The sequence below is a fragment of the Pithys albifrons genome, chromosome 3 (genome assembly GCF_047495875.1).
Source record: "Pithys albifrons albifrons isolate INPA30051 chromosome 3, PitAlb_v1, whole genome shotgun sequence".
NCBI lineage: Eukaryota > Metazoa > Chordata > Aves > Passeriformes > Thamnophilidae > Pithys > Pithys albifrons.
Window position 1 is genome coordinate 45,098,631 of NC_092460.1, and position 20,883 is coordinate 45,119,513.

The following is a 20,883-nucleotide window of genomic DNA, read 5'->3' on the forward strand; positions in this document are numbered from 1 at the left end:
CAGGCTGAGGTGTATCATGCATTATGTAGTATGTCTGAGAGAATTTTATGCAGATGGACTGCCTGTCTCCCAAACCAGCTGTCTAGGACAAGTGAGCTCAGAGCCTTTCTCTCTATGCCTGGTGGTGCCATGTTATTCTCCACAGTGCCAGGAAAGTCCTGAATCCCACATGGAGATTTGCTCACTGCTGAGGTGTGGGGTTTGGGCAGGTTGTGCTCTGAGCTCAGGATTGGATTTAACTTCCACAGCTGTCCCAGAAGCACTGGCTCCTCAACCAGACATGGAAGCACCAGAGAGGGGGTGGATTCCCCATCCCTGGAGGTTTTTAACCTGAGCTTGGCCATGGCACTGAGTGCCATGATCTGGTAAAGGGACTGGAGTTGGCCCAAGGGTTGGACTTGATGATCTCGGAGGGCTTTTCCAACTCAATCCATTCTATGACTCTATGATTCTATAAGCATCTTCCAAGCTGGGAAGCTTTGAACATCTCAGGCTGTGAGTGAAGGACCAACATCTCTGCAGATGTTTGTGCACTACTTGCAGCCTCCCAGCTCTGTGATGGAGCAACACAGGGCATAGTGTGCTCAGTAAGTTCTCTGGGTGGCAGAAGGATATGAAGAAAATAAGGCTTTCACAGACTGATGGACTGAAGAGGAATAGGTAAAAGTGTCTAACCTGGCAAGCAACCTGAGAGACACGATATAGGAGCTGGACCAAGGGCTGGACTTGATGATCTCTGAGGTCTTTTCCAACCCAATCGATTCTATGATTCTATGAGTCTACTACAAGTGGGTTGGTGAGTGGCCAGCAGGTAGGGAAGCTCCATGGGTGCAAATGGGAGGGTGTATCTCGAGGGGAGGGTTCATGGGCTGTAGTCAAATCAGGTGGTGAACTCACAGGGTCCTCCCTGTTGGAGTTTGCTCAGGGCGGTGCTGAATTTACAACCCTCCTGTTTCAATAGTCCCTGAGGTTGTGGGAGATCCTGAACGCTGTGGCTGAGCAGCTCAAAAACCTTTTTTTTTTTTAAATCTCTCTCTAAAAGAAGCAAAAACAAGAGCTCTGGCCCCAAAACCTTTCTGAGGTCAGCCTTAAATTCTCACCTCTCCCAGCAGCTGCTTCTCAAGCCCCTGAGGATTTCCCTGAGCCAATTTAATGCCGGTGGTCAGACAGTTTAAACCCATTAGCTCGCAGCTATCTGAATAATTTTCTTCCGGGAGCCCAGGGCACCACAGCCCGCTCTGACCGGCCCTGCAGGGACCTGCCACGGGAACCGGACCCTTTCTAAGCACCGTGACCTGTGTGGGGAACATTCCGGGGCTGGAGAAGATGCCACTGGCCAGATCGCTGTCCATGACCTCCCTGAACGGGCTCCCTCAGTGGGAAGATGAAGACTTGCCAGTGGAAGATTTGTTGCTCTTTGAAATTTCTTGGGAAGTTACCAACAAAGGTTTGTATCTTTGTTTCGGACATGAAAGGAAAGATTGGGGAAGGAAAAGTGTCCATGTGTAGCGATGTGTGTGGGCTCCGTCTGTCTGTGCCGTGTGGGACCAGCGCACTCAGGTTGTCTGTGTGTCTGTACCACCAGGGAGAGGTTGTTTAAACACTCAAGCCATAAGTCTGGGTGTACAGACGTGTAGAAGTTGTTTTGTACCTACTTATGTTTTACCTTCCATGCAAATTCCCTCGGGAATGTCACGCGTGAGAACGAGCTGTAAAAAATCCGCGTCAATTCCCAGCGTTTTGGAACGCTCTGCGATTCTCCCTCAGCCTTGCAGGGCACTGTGGAGAAGAGGGAATAACTAAACCAAGGGGTATAACAAACCAAGGGGTATAACTAAAACAAGCTGGCACTGCAGGCACCGAACAATCACCAGGGACCAACTGAAAGTCTTTTGGACTGGTCTTGGCAAACAGGTGGTGCTTGACTTGGGCACCTCTTGTGAGGCAAGCCCCGTCCTGTCTCCATTTCTGCCTCACGCTTTGAATCGTCCCCTGTCAGGTACGAATCATTCACTGAGGGAGTACAAGTCCTTTTTTTTCCCCTTTTTTTTTCCCACAAAAGTGAGTTAGTACCAGTAAATGATTGACCCAATGTGTGCTATTGTCCTGACAGATCAATAGAGATTAATCGGAAGAGGGGAGCTGTAATCTGTTAAGAATTTCACTTTAAAGGGGAAATCCGCCTGCGGGGAGCGGGCAGGGCTGGGGTTTACCCTCCATGAAGTGGGAATTATTCTGTGATATTTAACCTGCACTGCAGTTTTACATCGGTCTTTTTAAAACACTGATCTTCATCAATACCTAAAGGTGGTACAGAGTAACTTTTGAATCCCTGTGGGCTTCTTTTTCGGTAGCTTCACTCAAGTATTTTGAGTTCATTTATAAATTAAATTTATTCACCTGGAGCTGGCAGCATTCCCCTCTGCAGTGTGAATGGTGAGCAGGGCTCTGGCAAGCAGATGGCAGCAGAAATCTGGGAAATTCAGGTGTTCTTCCAGCTCTGAACTCCATAGTATATATATTTTCTGAGTCATCTGGACCCAGTGGTTGTGGCTATCACACAGTATATTAAAGTCAAACAATTAGTTTTATCTGTCTCCCTGTGTATGTACAACATGAATCAGCCACAGAGCTCTTGTTGAAGCCAAATCTACTGACACAGCTAAAATTTACTATTCTCACAGTTTATTATAGAGAATTAATATTTGTGAGTGAGTATTTATTCAGTTAGTTTAAAAATAAGCTACCTTTATTTACACCACTTCCCAAACCCATAGATTTGAATGGGGCTGACAGAACTAGACATGGAAAACAATTTCTTCCATTAGAATTGGATCTCTCTGCAGAGTTTCCTTTAACCAGCTTTGACTGGAAACATTTGTGTAAAAACTTTTTAATAAGCCTGTTTCAACTTATTTCTCTGGTAAATTCTTGATACTGAGGGTTTGGGGTTTTTTTCCAGGCATTTGAATGTCTAAGTCACATGGCAAGATACTGTTCCCTAGTGACTTAACTTTTATAAACAGTTCTTGGAAAATTTTGTGGCACTGTGAGAGAGGAGCCAGCAAAGTACAGGGAGAGTCATCACACAAGATATATAGGCTTAGGAAATAATAGTTTATACGCTGTATTCCTTTCCTCCTTAAGCAGAAGGCTGATCCAACATAGGTTTAATATTGCTGCATGTTTTAGTGTTTGTGTTGCTGTATATATTTCTAATATAGAGGGCAAGGTAAGAATTAGCTGGAATTATTGCCTGGAAGATAATTTTGAGCATTGAACTTTAAAGTTTCCTTTTTCCTTTCTGGTGATGTAAAGGTGTGGCAGAGCAGTTGTGGAGATCTCCAGATATCCATTATTTCCAGAGTCTCATCACTTCCACAGCTGGCACAGTAAAGTTGGCTTTTTTTTTTTAAAGTCTAGATAATTTAATACATGCTCTAGTAAGACAGCGCTTTCTTACTTCTCCATGTTTCCTTTTTATATTTTTGTCCTGGCTGAATTCCAACCTCTGACAGAAGTGTTGGAAAGCACTGGACACTCAGTTACTCCTTTCTCTCCTCTTCTCTCTTTGGAGCAAGCAAAGATAAGGCAGTTGAAGGAGAAAATGAGAAATAAAAAAGGCTCATTTACCAGTGTCACTCTCCCTCCCATTTCCCCCAAGTCGTGTGAAAAGGAATTTGCCACCTCTACCAAGCACATCTCTGAAATCCTCTTGCATTGAAAGTCCTCTGCCAAGGAAAGGAGAGTGTAGTTTGTTTTGCAAGATTTTCCTCACTTTATTTGGCTTTTCACTGATGGGCAAATTCAGCATTTTTCACCCTTTCTTTGCTGAAAATCAAATGTGCCACCAAAGCCAAGTCTGCTCATAAATTTGTGGAATAAAGGGCTGGTTTTCTTTTCCCCATGATGTAAAGGCCAATAAGGGACAGGAGCACAAATGAAATGGCTACAAATTATAGAGATCTTGTGTCTGGGTTGGGCTTGTCTGTGATGGGTTTTCTGACACATTAAGGAGAAGGGCTGAGAATGTTCAAGATCTGGTATGTTCTCCATAAAGATGCCTTTAAAATAATTCCAGTGATATTTAGCTCTGCTGCATCACTAACAGCTTTTAGATAGAAAGTAGAAAAAGTCTTTAAAATGCTGGGCAAACAGCCAGCTTGTATCATCATTCAGCTGGGAACAGATCAGCTCAAGAGTCCCTGACAGATAAATCTGACATAGTTTTTTTTCCATCCCCATTGGAATTAGGGCTGTGTTTGTAGAGTGGGTGCTGTGTCCATGTCAACCCAAATCCAGGCGAAATCTTGTTCCCTGGGGGTGATGCCCACATAGAAATAACTTCTCAGTTGTGGACATCTCATGAATTCCAATGTTTCAGCATTATTTCCAAAGATGTTTGGAATGCCTGAATTTCACAGGATGTAACGAACTTTTATCTTCTGATGAGTCCTGACCACAAATAGAGCAACAAAAATCCCCTGCCTATCCTTCTGCAATATGTTTTAAGGCCATGGTATAACCAGGAAACTTTCCCAAAAAAACTGGGAATGTACCAAAATGTTGCAAGTTTCTGTGTCCTGCCTCTGAAGTTTTGTACTTTGCACCTGGTTTAAAATGAAAAATAGAAGAAAAAATGAGAAGTAGATGGAGAATCAGGAGAGATCAGATCCAGAGAACTGGTTTGGAACATCACACACACAGGGAATTGGCAGCAAACCATGGAGACAGAGATAGTTTTATTTTCTGGTCTTCACCAAAATACTTTATTCAACTATTTTAACTTCCAGTCATTTAAAAATGCCCTTGAAAGAAAAATATTTCTATTATTTCTTTTTAAAGTATGTTTTTAACTTTTCCACCAGAATAAACAAAATCAAGTTAAAAACAAATTAACAAATCCTTTCCCCCCTTTTTCTCCTTTCCATTCTTCCTCTTTCTTTTTTTTTTTTTTAACCAAAAAAGTTGTAAAATAATCAGGATTTTATCCCAAGTGCTTTGCATTGCATTTCAGGCAAATCAACGCCCTGAAATATTTTTTACCTTGTTGTAAATGTTAGAAAAAAAGAAGTCCAATCCCAATTTTTTATCACACCTGTGTAGGTCAGAGGCACATTCTGAGAAAGGCAAAAAGATAATAGATGTAATTAGTGATTGTGGCAGTGAAGTGGGTTTGGATCCTGAGCCTGAGGTCACACTCCTGGATCCTGAGCCAAGTGTGAGGCTCAGGAAAGCTTTGGTGCCTTCAGAGTGGCTGAAAACCCCTGGAATTATCCTCATCCTCTGGTGTGTAGGAAAACTGAGTAGGAAAAAATAATTAAAAAAATCCTTCTTTCCCAAATGTTTGAGTCTCACTTTCCATGCTGGTTTATTTTTTCCCTTAAAAAAAAATAAGAGGAAGAATGGAAAGGAAATAAATGGGGGAAAGGATTTGTTAATTTGTTTTTAACTTGATTTCATTTATTCTGGTGAAGTTAAAAACATACTTTAAAAAGAAATAGTAGAAATATTTTTCTTTCAAGGGCATTTTTAAATAACTGGAAGTTAAAATAGTTGAATAAAGTATTTTGGTGAAGACCAGAAAATAAAACTATCTCTGTCTCCATGGTTTGCTGCCAATTCCCTGTGTGTGTGATGTTTCAAACCAGTTCTCTGGATCTGATCTCTCCTGATTCTCCATCTATTTCTCATTTTTTTCTTTTATTTTTCATTTTAAACCAGGTGCAAAGTACAAAACTTCAGAGGTAGGACACAGAAACTTGCAATAAGATGTCTTTTTTTAAGATACATCCAACACTTCCCACATCCAGAGTTTCCTTGCCCAGTTTCCCTCCCCTGTCAATCAAAGCTGATGCTTTCTGAGTTATATTTGCACAGCAACAGGGGAGACAAAAGCAAGTTTGGGGACCAGGTAACAGGGCTTTAATCACATTTTTGAAGAGGTTTTACAGTCTCTAAACGTACTCTTTTTATAATTTTTATATATATAGTTACCAAAAAAAAAAGTTAAAAAATTAAGAGGTTATCCTAAATATTTTTCATTGCATTTCAGGCAAATCAGTGCCCTGAAATGCCTTTTACCTTGCTGTAAATATATAATATTTATTATAATATTGTAATATATAACAATATAATAATGTTGCAATAACATTTAATAATGTAATATATAATGTTTATATAATATTTATTAAGAAATATATAATATTTACGAAATTTCTAAAATAATCAGGGTTTTATCCCAAAGTACTTTTCATTGCATTTCAGGCAAATCAGTGCCCTGAAATGTTTTTTACCTTGTAAATATATAATATTTACCTATAATATTTACCAAAAGTGTTGTAAAATAATCAGGATTTTAACCCAAGTACTTTTCATTGCATTTCAGGCAAATCAATGCCCTGAAATATTTTTTACCTTGCTGTAAATATAATTACAAAAAGAAGTTGTAAAATAATTAGGATTTTATCCTAAATAATTTTCATTTCATTTCAGGCAAATCAATGCCCTGAAATGTTTTTTACCTTGTTGTAAATCTATATTATTTACAAAAAAATTTTAAAATAATCGGGATTTTATCCTAAGTACTTTTCATTGCATTTCAGGCAAATCAATGCCCTGAAATGGTTTTATCCACATTGGATTGAGGGCCCTTCTGCTCATGGGATGTATTTATTATTATTATATCATTGCAATGATCACTTTCTAGGCTGAATTTTTTTACTTGCCTCATATAATTAAAATTTTCTATTTATCTAAACTATTTGAGTAGAATCTCTCAGCTTGTGAGCAGAGGAACTTGGAGGGAATATATATTGTCACTTACCTAAGATTTCTCTAAATCCCAGCCATGGATGAATATGAAAACACTAAATTAGTTTTTTAATTTTTCTGCTCCTAATGAAGTGGAGAATAATAATAGTCTCATGCACAAATTTCCTTCTGCAGTTCCATGTCCATATGACATGAAGCTCTAGAATTGTGAGCTTGATTTAGGAACATATATCTGCAAGATTATTGTCTTCTTAGGCCTTGAATTACTAAGGGAAATAATTAATTGTACTAATTCTATGGAAGTGCATTTGTTTTTCTTTGTAAAATACCTAGAATAGTGAGATAAAAATATTAGGGATCCCTCCAGCATTCAAAACTCAATGGGATATTGTAGCACAAAGGAAATTAACTGCACAATTAAGAGCATAATTAAATGCAGCTCTGCCATTGGGTTCCCCAGGGCTGCAAGATCCCAGGCTTTGCAGAAAGCTTTCCGTGGTTGTCAGGGGATACATTTTAATTAATCTGGGAACTCATCTCCCAGAAAACTTCAGCTGCTATTTTGTAAATACTGGTTGATCGTGGCAGGTTTTTAAGTGGGTAACTTCTCAAGATTCTTGACAAGTGCAATTGGATGAGGTGTCCCAATACCTTACAAGAGTGAGCCTGGAGTGCCAGCTGTGAATCCCTGGCAACTTCCAGTGCTGATTCCAGAGGCAATTTTCATGTCACTACTGAATGGGGTAGCAGAGTCTTCTTTCCCTGGAGCATTGCCAAGGACAGTGCAGACATTTATATTGTCAGTGTAGAATACATTCACTCCACTTTAATATTTCCTTGGAATGGTAATGGAACAAGACACCTTCTGCTTTGAGGATATTGGTTTAAATCCATTTTTATAGTTAATAATCAGTGAAATTCATCAGTCCCTCAGCTTCAATCAGTGACTTGTGTCAAACAAGCTGGAAGTGCCAGCTCTGTTCTTACCACATAACCAAAAAAATGTTTGAAAATTGTAACTGCAGCAATAAAAAAGCAGAAGGCTGTGTTTGGGATGCAGCAGACTCAAGGTTAGGCAGGCAGAGTGCAAGGGTGAGCCCCAGGATTTGAATCTCTCAAGTGGACAGCGAAGCTCTGATATCAATTAAGAGGCTGAACTCCTATTTATTTCACACAGTCTGGATTTCACTTGAAATCTGCATGTGTGAAGCCGTTTAACTAGAGGTGCATCTCATTGCAGAGTCCTGTGGGCTGTGCCTTTGTCTATTTTTTTACTCTTTGTGATCTTCTTTTGCAGTGGGAGGCATTTACACCGTGATTCAGACAAAAGCCAAGACCACAGCGGACGAATGGGGCGAGAACTACTTTCTGATCGGCCCCTACTTTGAGCAGAACGTGAAGACCCAGGTGGAGTTCTGTGAGCCACCAAACCCTGCCGTGAAGAAGGCGATGGACACCATGAAAAGCCAAGGGTGTCAGGTAAATCAGATGTGCTGCTGCTTCCCGGGGCAACAAAGCTGACCGTGAGGAGATTAAAGTTTGGGTTAATGCTCTTGCCATTCCACTTGACACAGCAGTCCTGCTCAATGTCACCATGGGAAAGGCTCAGAACTCACTCTTAGAACAGCAGAGTCAATTCATTAAAGGTTATTTTTGAGGAAGAACCAGTTTATCCGATTACAGGTTTTAACTGCTTAATTGGATTAATGACTTATTTATCTAGTCTCCAGGTACGGTGAGATTTTAGCAGGTATAATATGACCTTACTTTGACTGAGCCCTTACATTTCAGATTCCTGTGCTGGGGTGAGAAGAGGCTTCCACCAGCTCACCATTTTTCTTATCTAGCATTATATTGAGCTGAAAGCCAGAAAGGGACTTAAGAGGTGACCTCAGCACTGTCTGGAACTCCCTGAAGGGAAGTTCTGGCCAGGTGGAGGTTGGTCTCTTCTCCCAGGCACTCAGCAATAGGACAAGGGGGCACGGGCTCAAGCTCTGCCAGGGGAAATTGAAGTTGGAGAGCAGAAAAAACTTCTTTGCAGAGAGAGTGCTCAGGCATTGGAATGGGCTGCCCAGAGAGGGGGTGGATTCCCCATCCCTGGAGGTTTTTAAAGTGAGATTGGTTGTGGCACTGAATGCCATGATCTGGTAAAGGGACTGGAGTTGGCTCAAGGGTTGGACTTGATGATCTCGGAGGTCTTTTCTAACCCAATCCATTCTATGACTCTATGAAAATCACCCAGCTGGCAAAGAATCTGCTTCCTCAGTTCATTGCAGCTGGTCCTAGGGAGCTGTCCATTCCCTGGGAAGAGAGGTTAAAACACAACACCAGCAGTGAATTCCTCTCCATTTTTAACCGGTGTTTTCTGTGTGATCTCAGTCAAACCTCGTGGCCTTTCTGTGACTCAGTTTCTCCAACATCATACTAGGAATAGTTGGTTAAAACTTGGTTGTAGTAATGCCAAGGTCATGGGTTCAATCCCCTGTGTGGGCCATTGACTTAAGAGTTGGACTTGATGACCTTCGTGGGTCCCTTCCAACTCAGAATAGTCTGGGATTCTGTGAATAAACTTCTTCCTACAATGATGAAGGGATGGAATCTGCTGTGTTGATGGGCAGCTACTGAGCTGCAAGCAGCTGCAGCCTTGGGGACAGTTGGTGACCTGAAAATGGAGGGAGAAAGACAACACATGCTAAGTTTGACCTCCTTCTGGACAGTCCTCATCAGAGATCTAGACCTCACCTTCACTCTGATTCAACCTGGAGTCCCTCAGGGATGTTAGGGGGAAAATTGCTTATAATGTGTGCTGAACAGGTGTGAAAAGCACCGAGAGACAGCAGCAAGGAAGCATTTTTATATGTGTCTGTGGCCAAGGGGCATGGCCCACTTTGATGTAGAAATGCCTGGAGTTCCTGCACTGCCACCAGCTGTGCCCTGGCAGTGTGTTACCTCCCTTTGTAAGAGCAGCTCTGCTGTTATTAAGATGTAATGTACCTTGTGCAGATGTGTATTGTTGGATGAATATGTGCCACAGCTTGAGAAAGTGTTGGGGACACTAAAATGGGATGCTCAGGCTCAAACTAAAATGCCTAATTAACTGATTTCTATCAGATTTCTGTAAGTGATTGACCAAGTTATCCACGTGCTTATAAAGAAGTGTTTCTGCAAGCTGGGTAACATTCCTTTGTTTGGAAAACACCTGAAGACTTGTGGGGCACATTAATTGCAATGTTGTTCCAGCAATATCCCCAATTTAATCAGCCAACCCTGCCAGACTAACATGTGCACTGTGCTGCTGGAGTTTCATATGCAGCAACAAATCTGTCCAAGCAAGTAAAATACAGCTTTGATCTCTAATAATGACTCTGCAGTTTCCAGGATCTGCTCTTATCCTATTAACATTTATGTCTGGGGTTTGCTTATGCATCACAATGGATCATTTTAAACCAGGGGTTCCAAACCTCTCAGGTCAGGTGTGTCCCTTGCCACAACCTGACTGCATGTTTAGATGAACAAGCTAAATTTGGCTGGGTTCACACAAAGTCCCTGCTTTTTCACCTAATTTTCCTGAATAGCAAATCTGGATGGCCTGAAAGAAATACATAAAGAGCAACAAGGAGCAAACCTCTCTTTGTTACACCCTGTGGTTTTTGTACAAACAAGTCTAAGAGCTTTCAACTCACTGATTTTCAAGACCTGACCTTTATTCAGTGTGTTGTAGCACCAGGGCGGGGTTCAACCAGCCCTTTTGATGGTGGAATTAATGTGAAATAATTTGACTGTTTAGATTGGTACAATCTATAGTGTGGGCCCAGCTGGGCTGGTCAAGGCAGTGAAGTTCTACACTCTTAGAGATCTAAGAAAGCTGGTTTTTTAGCCTGATGTGGTTTTTGGTATTAGTACACCTACAAAATATATCCCCAGTGATCTGGCATAAATGGCAAAAAAGATTAGATACAAATATGACTGAAAGAAAACACTAACTTTGAAATAAGAACAAAAATGGCAGAAATACTTCAGTAAGAACATAAAACTTCCATTATTCATACAAGTGCAGTCCTCCTAAGCTTTTTTTTTCATGAAAAAAGGGGTTCATATTGCAGTGAAAATATAGAATGAAAGTCTTAAAGTGTTTCTGAAAATTACAGTTTCCTTTGTTCCAATATTACTCTGTGTATTTTGCAAGGAAAATCACAAGTCCTGCAGGACTGTGATCACATATTCCCTGTGTAAAATACTTCAGGTTTGATGGATGAAAATAGTTGTGCTAACCTACCTTTACGTTCACTTGAACATTTTCTTTTCCTTTCCTTGCTTCTTTTCTGTAGGCCTTTTTTGGAAGATGGCTCATAGAGGGCAGCCCATATGTCTTACTCTTTGATATAGGATCAGCAGCTTGGAATCTGGACAAGTGGAAAGGTGAATTTTGGGAAGTCAGCAACATAGGGATCCCTTTTCATGACCAAGAAGCCAATGATGCTGTGATTTTTGGATCATTAACAGCCTGGTTTTTAAAAGAGGTACAGTTTTAAAATCTAGACATTTTTAAACCTGAGCCTTGTCAGCAGACCAGAACGGCTTTGGGATGTGGTTCCTATTCTCCAGTTTAAAAACTGTGATTGCAAGGAATTTGATACCTGATGTAGATCAAATTTACCTTTAAGTTTTACATGTTAAGTGCTCTTTTAACTGTATTTTTCCAGGAGAAGGGTGGGGGGCTGCCCTATGGAATCAAGACACATGACCACTTAAAATACTGTGCTGGTTGGCCACAAGAAGGAAAGCAAACATCATGAAATAAAGACACGAGGTTTCTGGGGTTGGATAATGCATGTTTCATGTATGTTATTTCTGTTTTCAGCTTTCCTGTCAGTTTGAGGACAAGCCCAATATCATTGGTCACTTCCACGAGTGGCAGGCAGGAGTGGGGTTAATACTGGCTCGATCTCAGAAACTTCCTGTTGCCACAATTTTTACCACCCATGCCACTCTGCTTGGGAGATACCTGTGTGCAGCCAGCATTGATTTCTACAACAATCTTGACCAGGTAGGAGACATTTTTCTCATTCTTTCCTTTATTTTCATTCAGCTCATCAGCTCCTGGCTCCTTTCCTGTTTCACAGAGAATCCCAGACTATTCTGAGTTGGAAGGGACCCACAAGGCTCATCAAGTCCAACTCTTAAGTCAATGGCCCACACAGGGGATTGAACCCATGACCTTGGCGTTATTACCACTAAGTTTTAACCAACTGAGCTAATGCAGAGAGCTGTGCTATGCCATATATTGTGTTTTATATCTTGTGTGATCACTTGTGATTGACCCCCAGCTGAGTGAAAAGTTGTTGGTTCCAGAGCACAAGAAATGCTATTTGTAAAACCATGAGGTGTCTGGGCATGAGTTTTACTGAAAACACCCTGGAATTGCATTAAATGATGTTGGTTTTTTTCTTTCCCCAGCCTACTTCTTAATTATTTAGTAAGCCCTTCTAATTTCAAGTATTTCACGTTAGGCTTAATCTGTAACTGGCAAAGGTAGGAAGCATCTTCTGAGTTCAAAAGGCCCACATCTGTTTCTTGGAATTCTTGATAACTGTCCAGTGGTTTTGGTTTTCACTGTTCTCTTAAACATAAAGCAACATTTCAAGGACCCAATGAGGTACATTGCATAAATTGGGGTTTCTGATATGGTCACAAACAAATTGAATTAAAGAGATTTTTGCACCCCAACACTTAGTGAAGGTAGAGGTAGTTAAAAGAACTGCCTTATTCACTGTCCATGCATTTTCTCTCTGCCCCACAGAGGTGATGCCATGGGTTGTTACCCCTCCTAGGATGTCCTGGCCATCAGCAGAGTTACACTGACCCCTTCGCATGCAGTGTAAAGCCTCAGATTGCTGTCTGATAGACCCCTCTCCATCCATTCTTGCTAAAACTAGTCTCCTAAGTTAGACAGATTAGTTGGGAGCATTAATTAGGCAGCACAAATAACCCAGTCCTGCTGTCTAGGAGTCTAGACATTCCTGCTCCCTCATATTCTCTTTATGTGTATATATGCATATATGCAAAATCTGGCTTTAGAGGTACATTAAATTAGTTTTCTCTGGGCAGAGCTTGATGGAAAGAACTAAACACATGTGGTTTCAGGTTTAACCCTTGAGAAAGCAGGGACTTTTCCTTCATTCACTCTTGCATTCTCACAAATAATTTGTTAGTAAGGAAAGAATAGTACAGAAAAAAAGGAGGCTTTCAAAATGAGAAATCAGTATTAAAAAAAGAATATGTTGATTTTTTTACCAACTGATGCTTAAAATACTATGTCAGAGCCTTGCCTTTCTTTTGGAAAGGAAATTCTAAAAAATTTTGATTTATTTTGCTTCTGGTTGATTTGGTGAGCTGCAAGAAGTCCACAAAATAGTGTGTTTTTCACAAAAGCAACTTTTTTCCCCCTTGTAGTAATTTTGGGTGCTTGACCCTTTTCTGTCTAATCAAAAGTAATGATCTCACATATGAGTGGACTTACAGATTTTAATGTATTTATAATCTAGCCATGGTATTAATGTAATTTTTTTCTGCTCACACATGGCATGGACAACTTAATGTGAGAAGGTTCTGTCCACCCCTCTGCAAAGCTTCACAAATTCCACTGGTCACCACCAGCTGTGTCATAAATGGACAGGAATACAGGAATGTCTATTCAGATTTTACTCTGAGAAAATATGGAATGAAACATAAGTATCAGTTCAGACTATTACTCTAAACTGCTGGAAAGAATATTTAAGGGAAGAAACATGTGGATTTCTAAACCATAATGCTTTATGCCCTCTGTGGATTGGCATTTAAAGGTACCAGTAGAGGAAATTATGCCAGGGTGTCACACCACTGTTTAACATGCTCATAGTGTGCTAAAGCTCTTCCTGACAAAATTAACTATCTTAGTGAGGGCTCCTTTAGTTGTAAAAAGGTCAACTTGGCCCAAAAGTCAGTTGAGAAATGAGAGGTTAATCTACTGTATTAAATGTGATTAAATGATAGATCTTCAGACTATTCTTGTTGCTGTCTTCTAGCAGTAAAATATTAAGGTCAAACAAGCAATTTATCAGGGAAGAAGATTCTTTAGGGCTTCATAATAATTAATCTTTGGAAGAAACAATATATTTTTAGGGCACGTCATCCCCTCCTGCCCTAAGTGAAATATTTGGTTTTCCTATTTCAGTGCTACTGCATAAATTTCCTCAGGTAGATGACTGGACCACCAGCCAGACCTGTGAGTTGCTGGTTTGGACTCTTCCACAGGCAACACTTTGTAATTTCAATGCAGTGTTATGAGTTTAATTGGCCCACAGAAGATAAGAGGTTTTCGTAGGTCTAAATAGTGCAACCAGCAGTGGATTTTTCCCATTATGCCCATGCCCAGTGTGGCTTTTGCACTGGTGAGTGTAGGGTTATGTTGTTGCCAAGACAAACTGAACCAAAATAGCTAATCCAGAAGTTAGGAAGTTCTGTGAAAAAAGTTTTGAGTCTGTGGAGCCTTTTTTTTTTTCAGGAGGAACTGACTTTGCAGCTGAAGACCAAGAATGTTCATCTTTTATTGCTTTTCCCATTGTTTAAGGGAACTGGTTTATTAGGGCATTTTTTGTTAGTTGGATTCTTTTTGTTTTTTTGATCTCATTTCATCCCTTTAGGGTTCTAAATAGACCCACATGTTTCATAAATTGACTGAGAGATACTGATGGTCCAGGCGAGTTCAGAGGTGATTTGACAGCTTGTTTTGGCAAATGATTTGACCTGGAATTTCACCTAAGTGTGACCATCCGAAATGGTTTTGGGGACCACTGGCCTGGCCTCATGGAGAAGTTTGTAAGGCTTCAGCCTCTGATGCTCCTTAATGGAAAACCACTTTGAGTTACAATGGAAAAAGTGCTCCAGTGAGAAGAAGGAAAGTTGAGTCTTATTCTGCATTGCTTTTTGCTTTAGGTTGTCCTGCTGCTGTATAACACTTTTATTTAGAACTTGCAGCATTTTTATTGGGTTCATGCGAGAGCAGCTGAATGTTGTTTGCCAAGGGGTGGAAAATCCAAGATGCCTGAAAGAAACAGCACTAAAAATCCCAAAGAAAATGAATAGTCCAAGGCTTTTATGGTGACAATATGAAAGCACAGGCTCTCATTCCAATTAGTGCTGCACTGCCCAGGCTGTCACTGAGCTCCCTGTGATACAAAGCTGATCCTCTTTGGTAGCAGAACAGCTCATGGAAATCTGATTTAAGCCAGGAAGTGTAGATTTCATTCTCTTTTGGCCTTGCAGGGCTACACCAGAATGAAAGTTCTGTTTGCATAAGATAAGGCAATGGGAGGGAAATTTGATGTAAGCTGGATTTTAAAAGAGTAATTCTTACGTAATTCAAACACTGGCAGCCAGTGAGATTCTGCTGGAAGTGGAGATCTTTCCAATTTACCTTTTGGTAGGGAAGGAATTTGTGCTTCAGACCTACCTCTGACTGTTCCTGATTCCACTACAGCATCACTTTGAACTTGAGTGTGCCACTGATTTAAAAGACCAGAAGACATTATTTCACTCTCTGCTTAAAACCCTCAGCTAAATATTCATGCATCAAACTTGTACCTTTTTTTTGAGATACATAATATTTACCAAAATGTTTCCACTCTCTAAGTGAACGCTCTGGTGGTGAGGGTAATCTGTGTTATTGCTGCAAGGATGTCACAGTGTTTTATTCAGGAAAGTTACATATTTAATTCCAGTTTGAATTGGTAGTAGTTTAACTTCCATTAGTTTTCATCATGCTTTTTTTTTTCTTTAGGAAAGAATAGTCTAGTATCAATATCTAGTGATTCTATTCAGACTGTGTGTTTCAGAAAAGTATTTACATAGTCCTTCCTCCTTTTCCACTCTCAAATCATTCCTCTTGTGCTTTGGAAGTATTTTGCATTTTGTCTTTATCATCTTGAAGTAGGAATGTCTGATTTGGATTCACTACTTCAGTGACTGTTCACTGCTTTCAGAAGAAACACAATGCCTTGTGTTCCATAACTGCTTCACGTTCTTTTTTTTTTCATTCAGAGATCATCTGAGCTGTCTTAAACAGAATGTCTCACCTACTGTGCCTCTTCACATGTCAAATTTTAGGACATGAAGGAAATGTTATACTCATAACACGGATCCATAGAAAGGGCAGAAATCAGTTGAATTTTTTCCTTTTAACTGCACTGCAGCAAATGCAAGTTTTACACCAAAACATTGTGCCTGTGGAACATCTTCCTTTGACTTTGGAACTAGAGTGACCTTATGAAGGAGTCATTTCCTCCACTAGTTCATTCCATTTTGTAAATTGTATTAATCCTCTTGGTTTCCAACAGTCAGGATAGGAGGGGAGGCAGTAAACTTGTCACCTGTCTCATCAATTAATTTTCATTTAACCTGCCCTTCAACCTGTCTAAGGCTATTTTCACTTGTCTAGCCTGCTCAGCAGTGCTCAGTTCTTACTCCACCTTATAAGTGAGGTCAGGAGTCAAGGTCTTTGCTGCACTGATTGGTGGTGGAAGCTGCTGGAGAGTGAGAGCACATGGAATGTGAGAAACTCCCTGGCCTCTGTTTATACTTCCTAATAACCATGGAATTGTGTACCTTGGCAGAAAAGTGCCAAAAGTCATGCAAGTGTGTGCAAAATAAAATATTTCCCATTTCCAGAAGAATACTAATGAAGAAATGTTAAATGTGTGAAGTGTTTTCATGCAGTCAGAGAAATAAAACCTACCTAGAAATAAGCCATAGTGCCTAACAGTCTTTTTAGGAACCTTTCTCTCAGTAGTTTCAGGGGGAGTGTTTTTCCTCAGTTAGTGAACATGTCCCAGATTTATTTTTTAATTACATTTCATAATTAAAACCCATTCTGGCTGAGAAAAGGGAGAACAAAAACCCTTTAAAGTTTGAGCATCTATTTGTTTGTAATTATTTGTAATACAGAGTCAGATGTATTTGAAAAGACTTACACAGTTGTGACTGCACTGAAGCCCCAACCCATTTGTGTGTTTGTCCAGCATGTTCCCATTTTGGTGGGGGTTTTTTGTGGTTTTGTTTTGTTTGGGGGGAGTTGTGTGTTTTTGTTTGTTTTTTTCTTTTGTTTGGGTTTTTGTTTGTTTTTTGGGTTTTTTTTTGTTTGTTTTGGTTTGGGTTTTTTTTTCTCAGAGTCTTTGAACAATCAAATACTCGGTTGAAAGATGTGTGTGAATTGGTTTAGGGGAAATGAAGCTCAATGCTAGAGATCTGTGGCACTATAACAAGTCAAATTCATCTTTATTTCTCTTTCTCTACCCTCCTACTCTGTGCTCCTTCTGCCATTCAACTTCTGTGACAAAGGAGATGTATATTTAGAGCAAAAATCCTTTAAGATTCTCGTGGGGAATGTGGAAAATATGATACATGATGGTACAGCTGAGAAATGGTAATATATTGTGTGGTAAAACATCTTTCCTATCTTTTATAAAAGCCTCTTTGGAGAACTCAGAAACTCTTGATAGAGAGGATCATCAATACCAGAATAAAGTCTTTAGTTTATCTAGACGTTTTCAGCAGAGATTTTTCAAGGGGCCTTTTTTTGGGGGTCACATTAGGGTGGCATTTTCACCAAACAGAGTGGAAGCACATTCTGCACCAACATTAAGCACCCACTTGGTGGGTCACAGCCTGCACAGCTTTATTCTGGCTGAGTGCTCCAAGCAGAGGGCACACAGTCCTAACTATAGAAAGTGCTGTCTGCCCTGCCTGTACCAACAGTTAAATCTCTTACAGCCCATGAAGTGCCACAGTCAAGTGCAATCAAAGTCAGACTATCAGCATTAGGCAGAGCCCATTGAGGGTCACTGTCACTCTCCATGGAGCTCACACGGTCCATTTGCTGCCCCTGCTGTCAACCTTTAGGAGGTCAAGACTTCTGTTCCCATAAGTGAAACATCATTTAAGACTAAGAGGATTGGTGTTTAATTGAAATCATTGACACCTTTTTTAGACTCATTGTAGAGATTTCGCAGTGGATGTCTTGGTGAACATTTGAACCTTTAAGCTCAGTAGGTTTCCTTGGCATCAGGATGATGTAAGGTCAGGAAAAAAGGGGTGGCTGGGTAGCTGAAAGGTGATTTAGAAATACTTTGGGATTTGGGATGGTCTCTTCTAGCGGTTTTAACTTAGAGATTAATGGAGTTCAACTTGAAGTAAAGAAAGCAGCAAATAACAGTGATGAAGTTGGAGAAAAATCTCCTTTTCTGTGCTCTTTGTTCCTTCAGGAGTTGTGGCTGAGCCTCTCCACCACAATTCCATTTCTCTCTTGCCTACCTATGATTCCCACCACAGTCCTCCAAGTTCTGTCCTCATCCTCATTCCCTTCTTCTTCTCCCCCCATCCCTTCAGTGACCAGCAACTTCCCCGCTCTCCCAAGTTTTCCTCCAAGCCCTGACAGGATGCACTGTGAAACACTGTCAGATATACCACAGATGGGATCATTAATCAGGGTCTCCTTCCATTGCAGAGCTGCCATTTTTTCAGGAACATGCAGAAACTGAGACATATTTTGCTCCTTCAGCTCTCTGAAGTTGATAAAACAGTTCAAAAAGCGAATGACAAATCAGCAGCATTGCCCCATGATCCTCATTCCCTGGGGAAACTGAGCTTGGCACAAGAAACCTTTGAGGTCCTGAGTCTGCCAAGCACATCCCACAGGGGTCTGTTTTGGTTTGTTTTGTGATTTAACAGTTTGACATCGACAAGGAAGCTGGAGAGAGGCAGATCTACCACCGGTACTGTATGGAAAGGGCATCTGTGCACTGTGCCCACGTGTTCACCACAGTCTCTCAGATCACAGCCACAGAAGCAGAGCACATGCTTAAAAGAACTCCTGGTAAGACCCAAAGTGTTTTCTTATTATATTTCCCCTTACTGTCTACATTTCCTTAACCTGAATGAGCATCACAGAGACACAGAGAAGAACCAATTTTCCACAGAAAGTGCAGATAGTATCGTGTGGTGTAGTATAGAAGAAAGCAAGTTCAGCATCATTAAATAACAGCTTTCAGTACCATTTTAGGGGAGCATTCCTTTAACCCCATGATGTTAGGCTTTCTTTGCAAGGACGTGTAGCTTCAGGGGGTTTGTGGCAGAGTTTCTATGTTTTTAGGGCCAAATATGATAAACTTCATACATATCATATTTTCTATTAGACCAACAAGAAGCGTTTGAAAAATAGTTACGTGCCCAAGAGTTTGTCTGTTTTTTCCCTTTGCACTGATCTCATAAAATGTGAAACTTTGAAACCCTTTCTTGTTCCATACATGGAGTTTTTGCAAGGTATTGGTCCCAGTTTGATGTGTCATTGAATTGTCCTGTAAGTCAGCACAGTGTTTTTGGTTTTTTTTAAGGACAAAGCCCATGTGCAGGTAAGGCATCAGCAGGGGAAAACTGCAACAGTTTTGGAGATTGTTTAGCAGGTGTGTTCATATCTGGGTTATTTTAAGTTAAGCAATACTCAAGTGGCTTTGTTTTGAGGTGGTTTGCAGCTCTAATTAGAGTTTGAGGTTGTTACCCTTGTTAACTTCAATGCTTCAAGCCACGTGATGGTCAGTGAATCAGAACCAAAGAGCTGTTCATTGAATCCTTTCCCTCTTTCCTGACTAATTGCCAATGAGATGATGAACTTGGATTATTTTTGATTTTACTTTAAACATGACAGCTGTGTCTTGGCTGTCACTGAAGTATTGAATCATTTAAATTGGGATATTTCTCAAAGGTTTTTGTTTTTACAAAGTGCAGAGCACTTGACCACTGAAAATCAGATTTTGAAGCTTTTTAATATTGGGATGAGGCTTCTCCTCACCTCAGCTACCCTTGAAAATCATAGTTTATGTTTTGGGATTTTAGGAGACTGAAATGAGTCTGAATCCAGTTTAATTTGGGAGAGAAAATCTGCAGACTGCTCACAGATAAAACGTCAGCTGAAGCTGAAGAGAATTCCATGCACAGAGATTCACAGGCCTGAGCTTTCTGTGATTATTCTTGCAACTTTGAAGAAACCAAGTAAATATATTTAATTTGGATTAAAAAATTAGTGACACATATCATGCTTCTTGTTGACAGAGCTAGATAGAAATTCGATAGAAATTGCCACCCCAAATCCCAGGAGACAACTATCAGTGGAAATTATGTTCTGATGGGAATAAGGACTTTCATAGTATCTTTGAGTCCTAGACCACAAATAAACAGTGTAGGAGTCTATTCTCGTACTATTTAATCTCTCTGAAACTGTGAAATCAACACAGGCATTGGCTGTTTGGAAAGTTGAGCAACCCTTCATTGAGCTTGAATTCTGCAAAGAAACACAAATGCTGAAAGTGTGTGTACGTTTTTCAACCCATTTTAAAAATAAACTTTTCAAAAGGGGGGTGAAGAATTGGCACAATTAACTTTGATTTGCATTTATTGAGAGAGAAACTTTGGGACCAAGTTGTTAGCTAAAAATACCTGAGAAACGTGCCAGGTGGAGCCGTCTCTGCTGCTTCACCCTCACTTTAAGCTTGGATTATAATTTGAACTGTTAATCTCATCAGCTGGAAAAGCCCCTTTAAAATTTAGTAAACCTGATTGCACAGGGAACTTTTGCACCAGGACAAAGGGCAATTTGCCAGCCTAACCCTGGCAGAAAAACTGCTTGTGCTGTGCTGATTCCTCTTGCTGCTGTTATTGTTGGATCGATGTTTTATCAAACCATATTTGTATCTGATGTTGAACCTGTTTTCTTTGACATATCAAGCAAGTGGTCATAAATTATATTCCTGGGATTTGAAAACTGATATGACAGGATTTCTAATGTTTTCATTCAAGTATGAGACATATATCTCAGTGGAGAAGAGTTTGAATCAAAATTCCAAGAGACTTAGGTATCAGTTGAGACCTAGATCTTGCTTTCCTATCTATATATATTTGATCAAAACCATATTTGATCAAAATCTTGGAAGCAAACTCTGAAAAAGTACAAGTCAACCCTAAATGTTACCAACAGAAAACATCCACTGTGGCAATATTGCTTAAATAAATGCCAGTTTCTTT

The 20,883-nt window shown here is 40.2% G+C and overlaps 1 protein-coding gene across 1 annotated transcript in view; it reads left to right on the forward strand.

Annotated features, from left to right (window-relative positions):
• Positions 1–921: 921 nt before the first annotated feature.
• Positions 922–20,883, forward strand: part of GYS2 (glycogen synthase 2) — a 37,995-nt gene continuing 18,033 nt past the window's right edge. Inside the window, exons 1-5 of the mRNA XM_071549826.1 lie at positions 922–1,447; positions 8,072–8,253; positions 11,103–11,294; positions 11,636–11,821; positions 18,538–18,682. Of these exons, the coding sequence (XP_071405927.1) occupies positions 1,327–1,447; positions 8,072–8,253; positions 11,103–11,294; positions 11,636–11,821; positions 18,538–18,682 (826 nt within the window). The 5' untranslated portion in view covers positions 922–1,326. The remainder of the gene's footprint in view (positions 1,448–8,071; positions 8,254–11,102; positions 11,295–11,635; positions 11,822–18,537; positions 18,683–20,883) is intronic.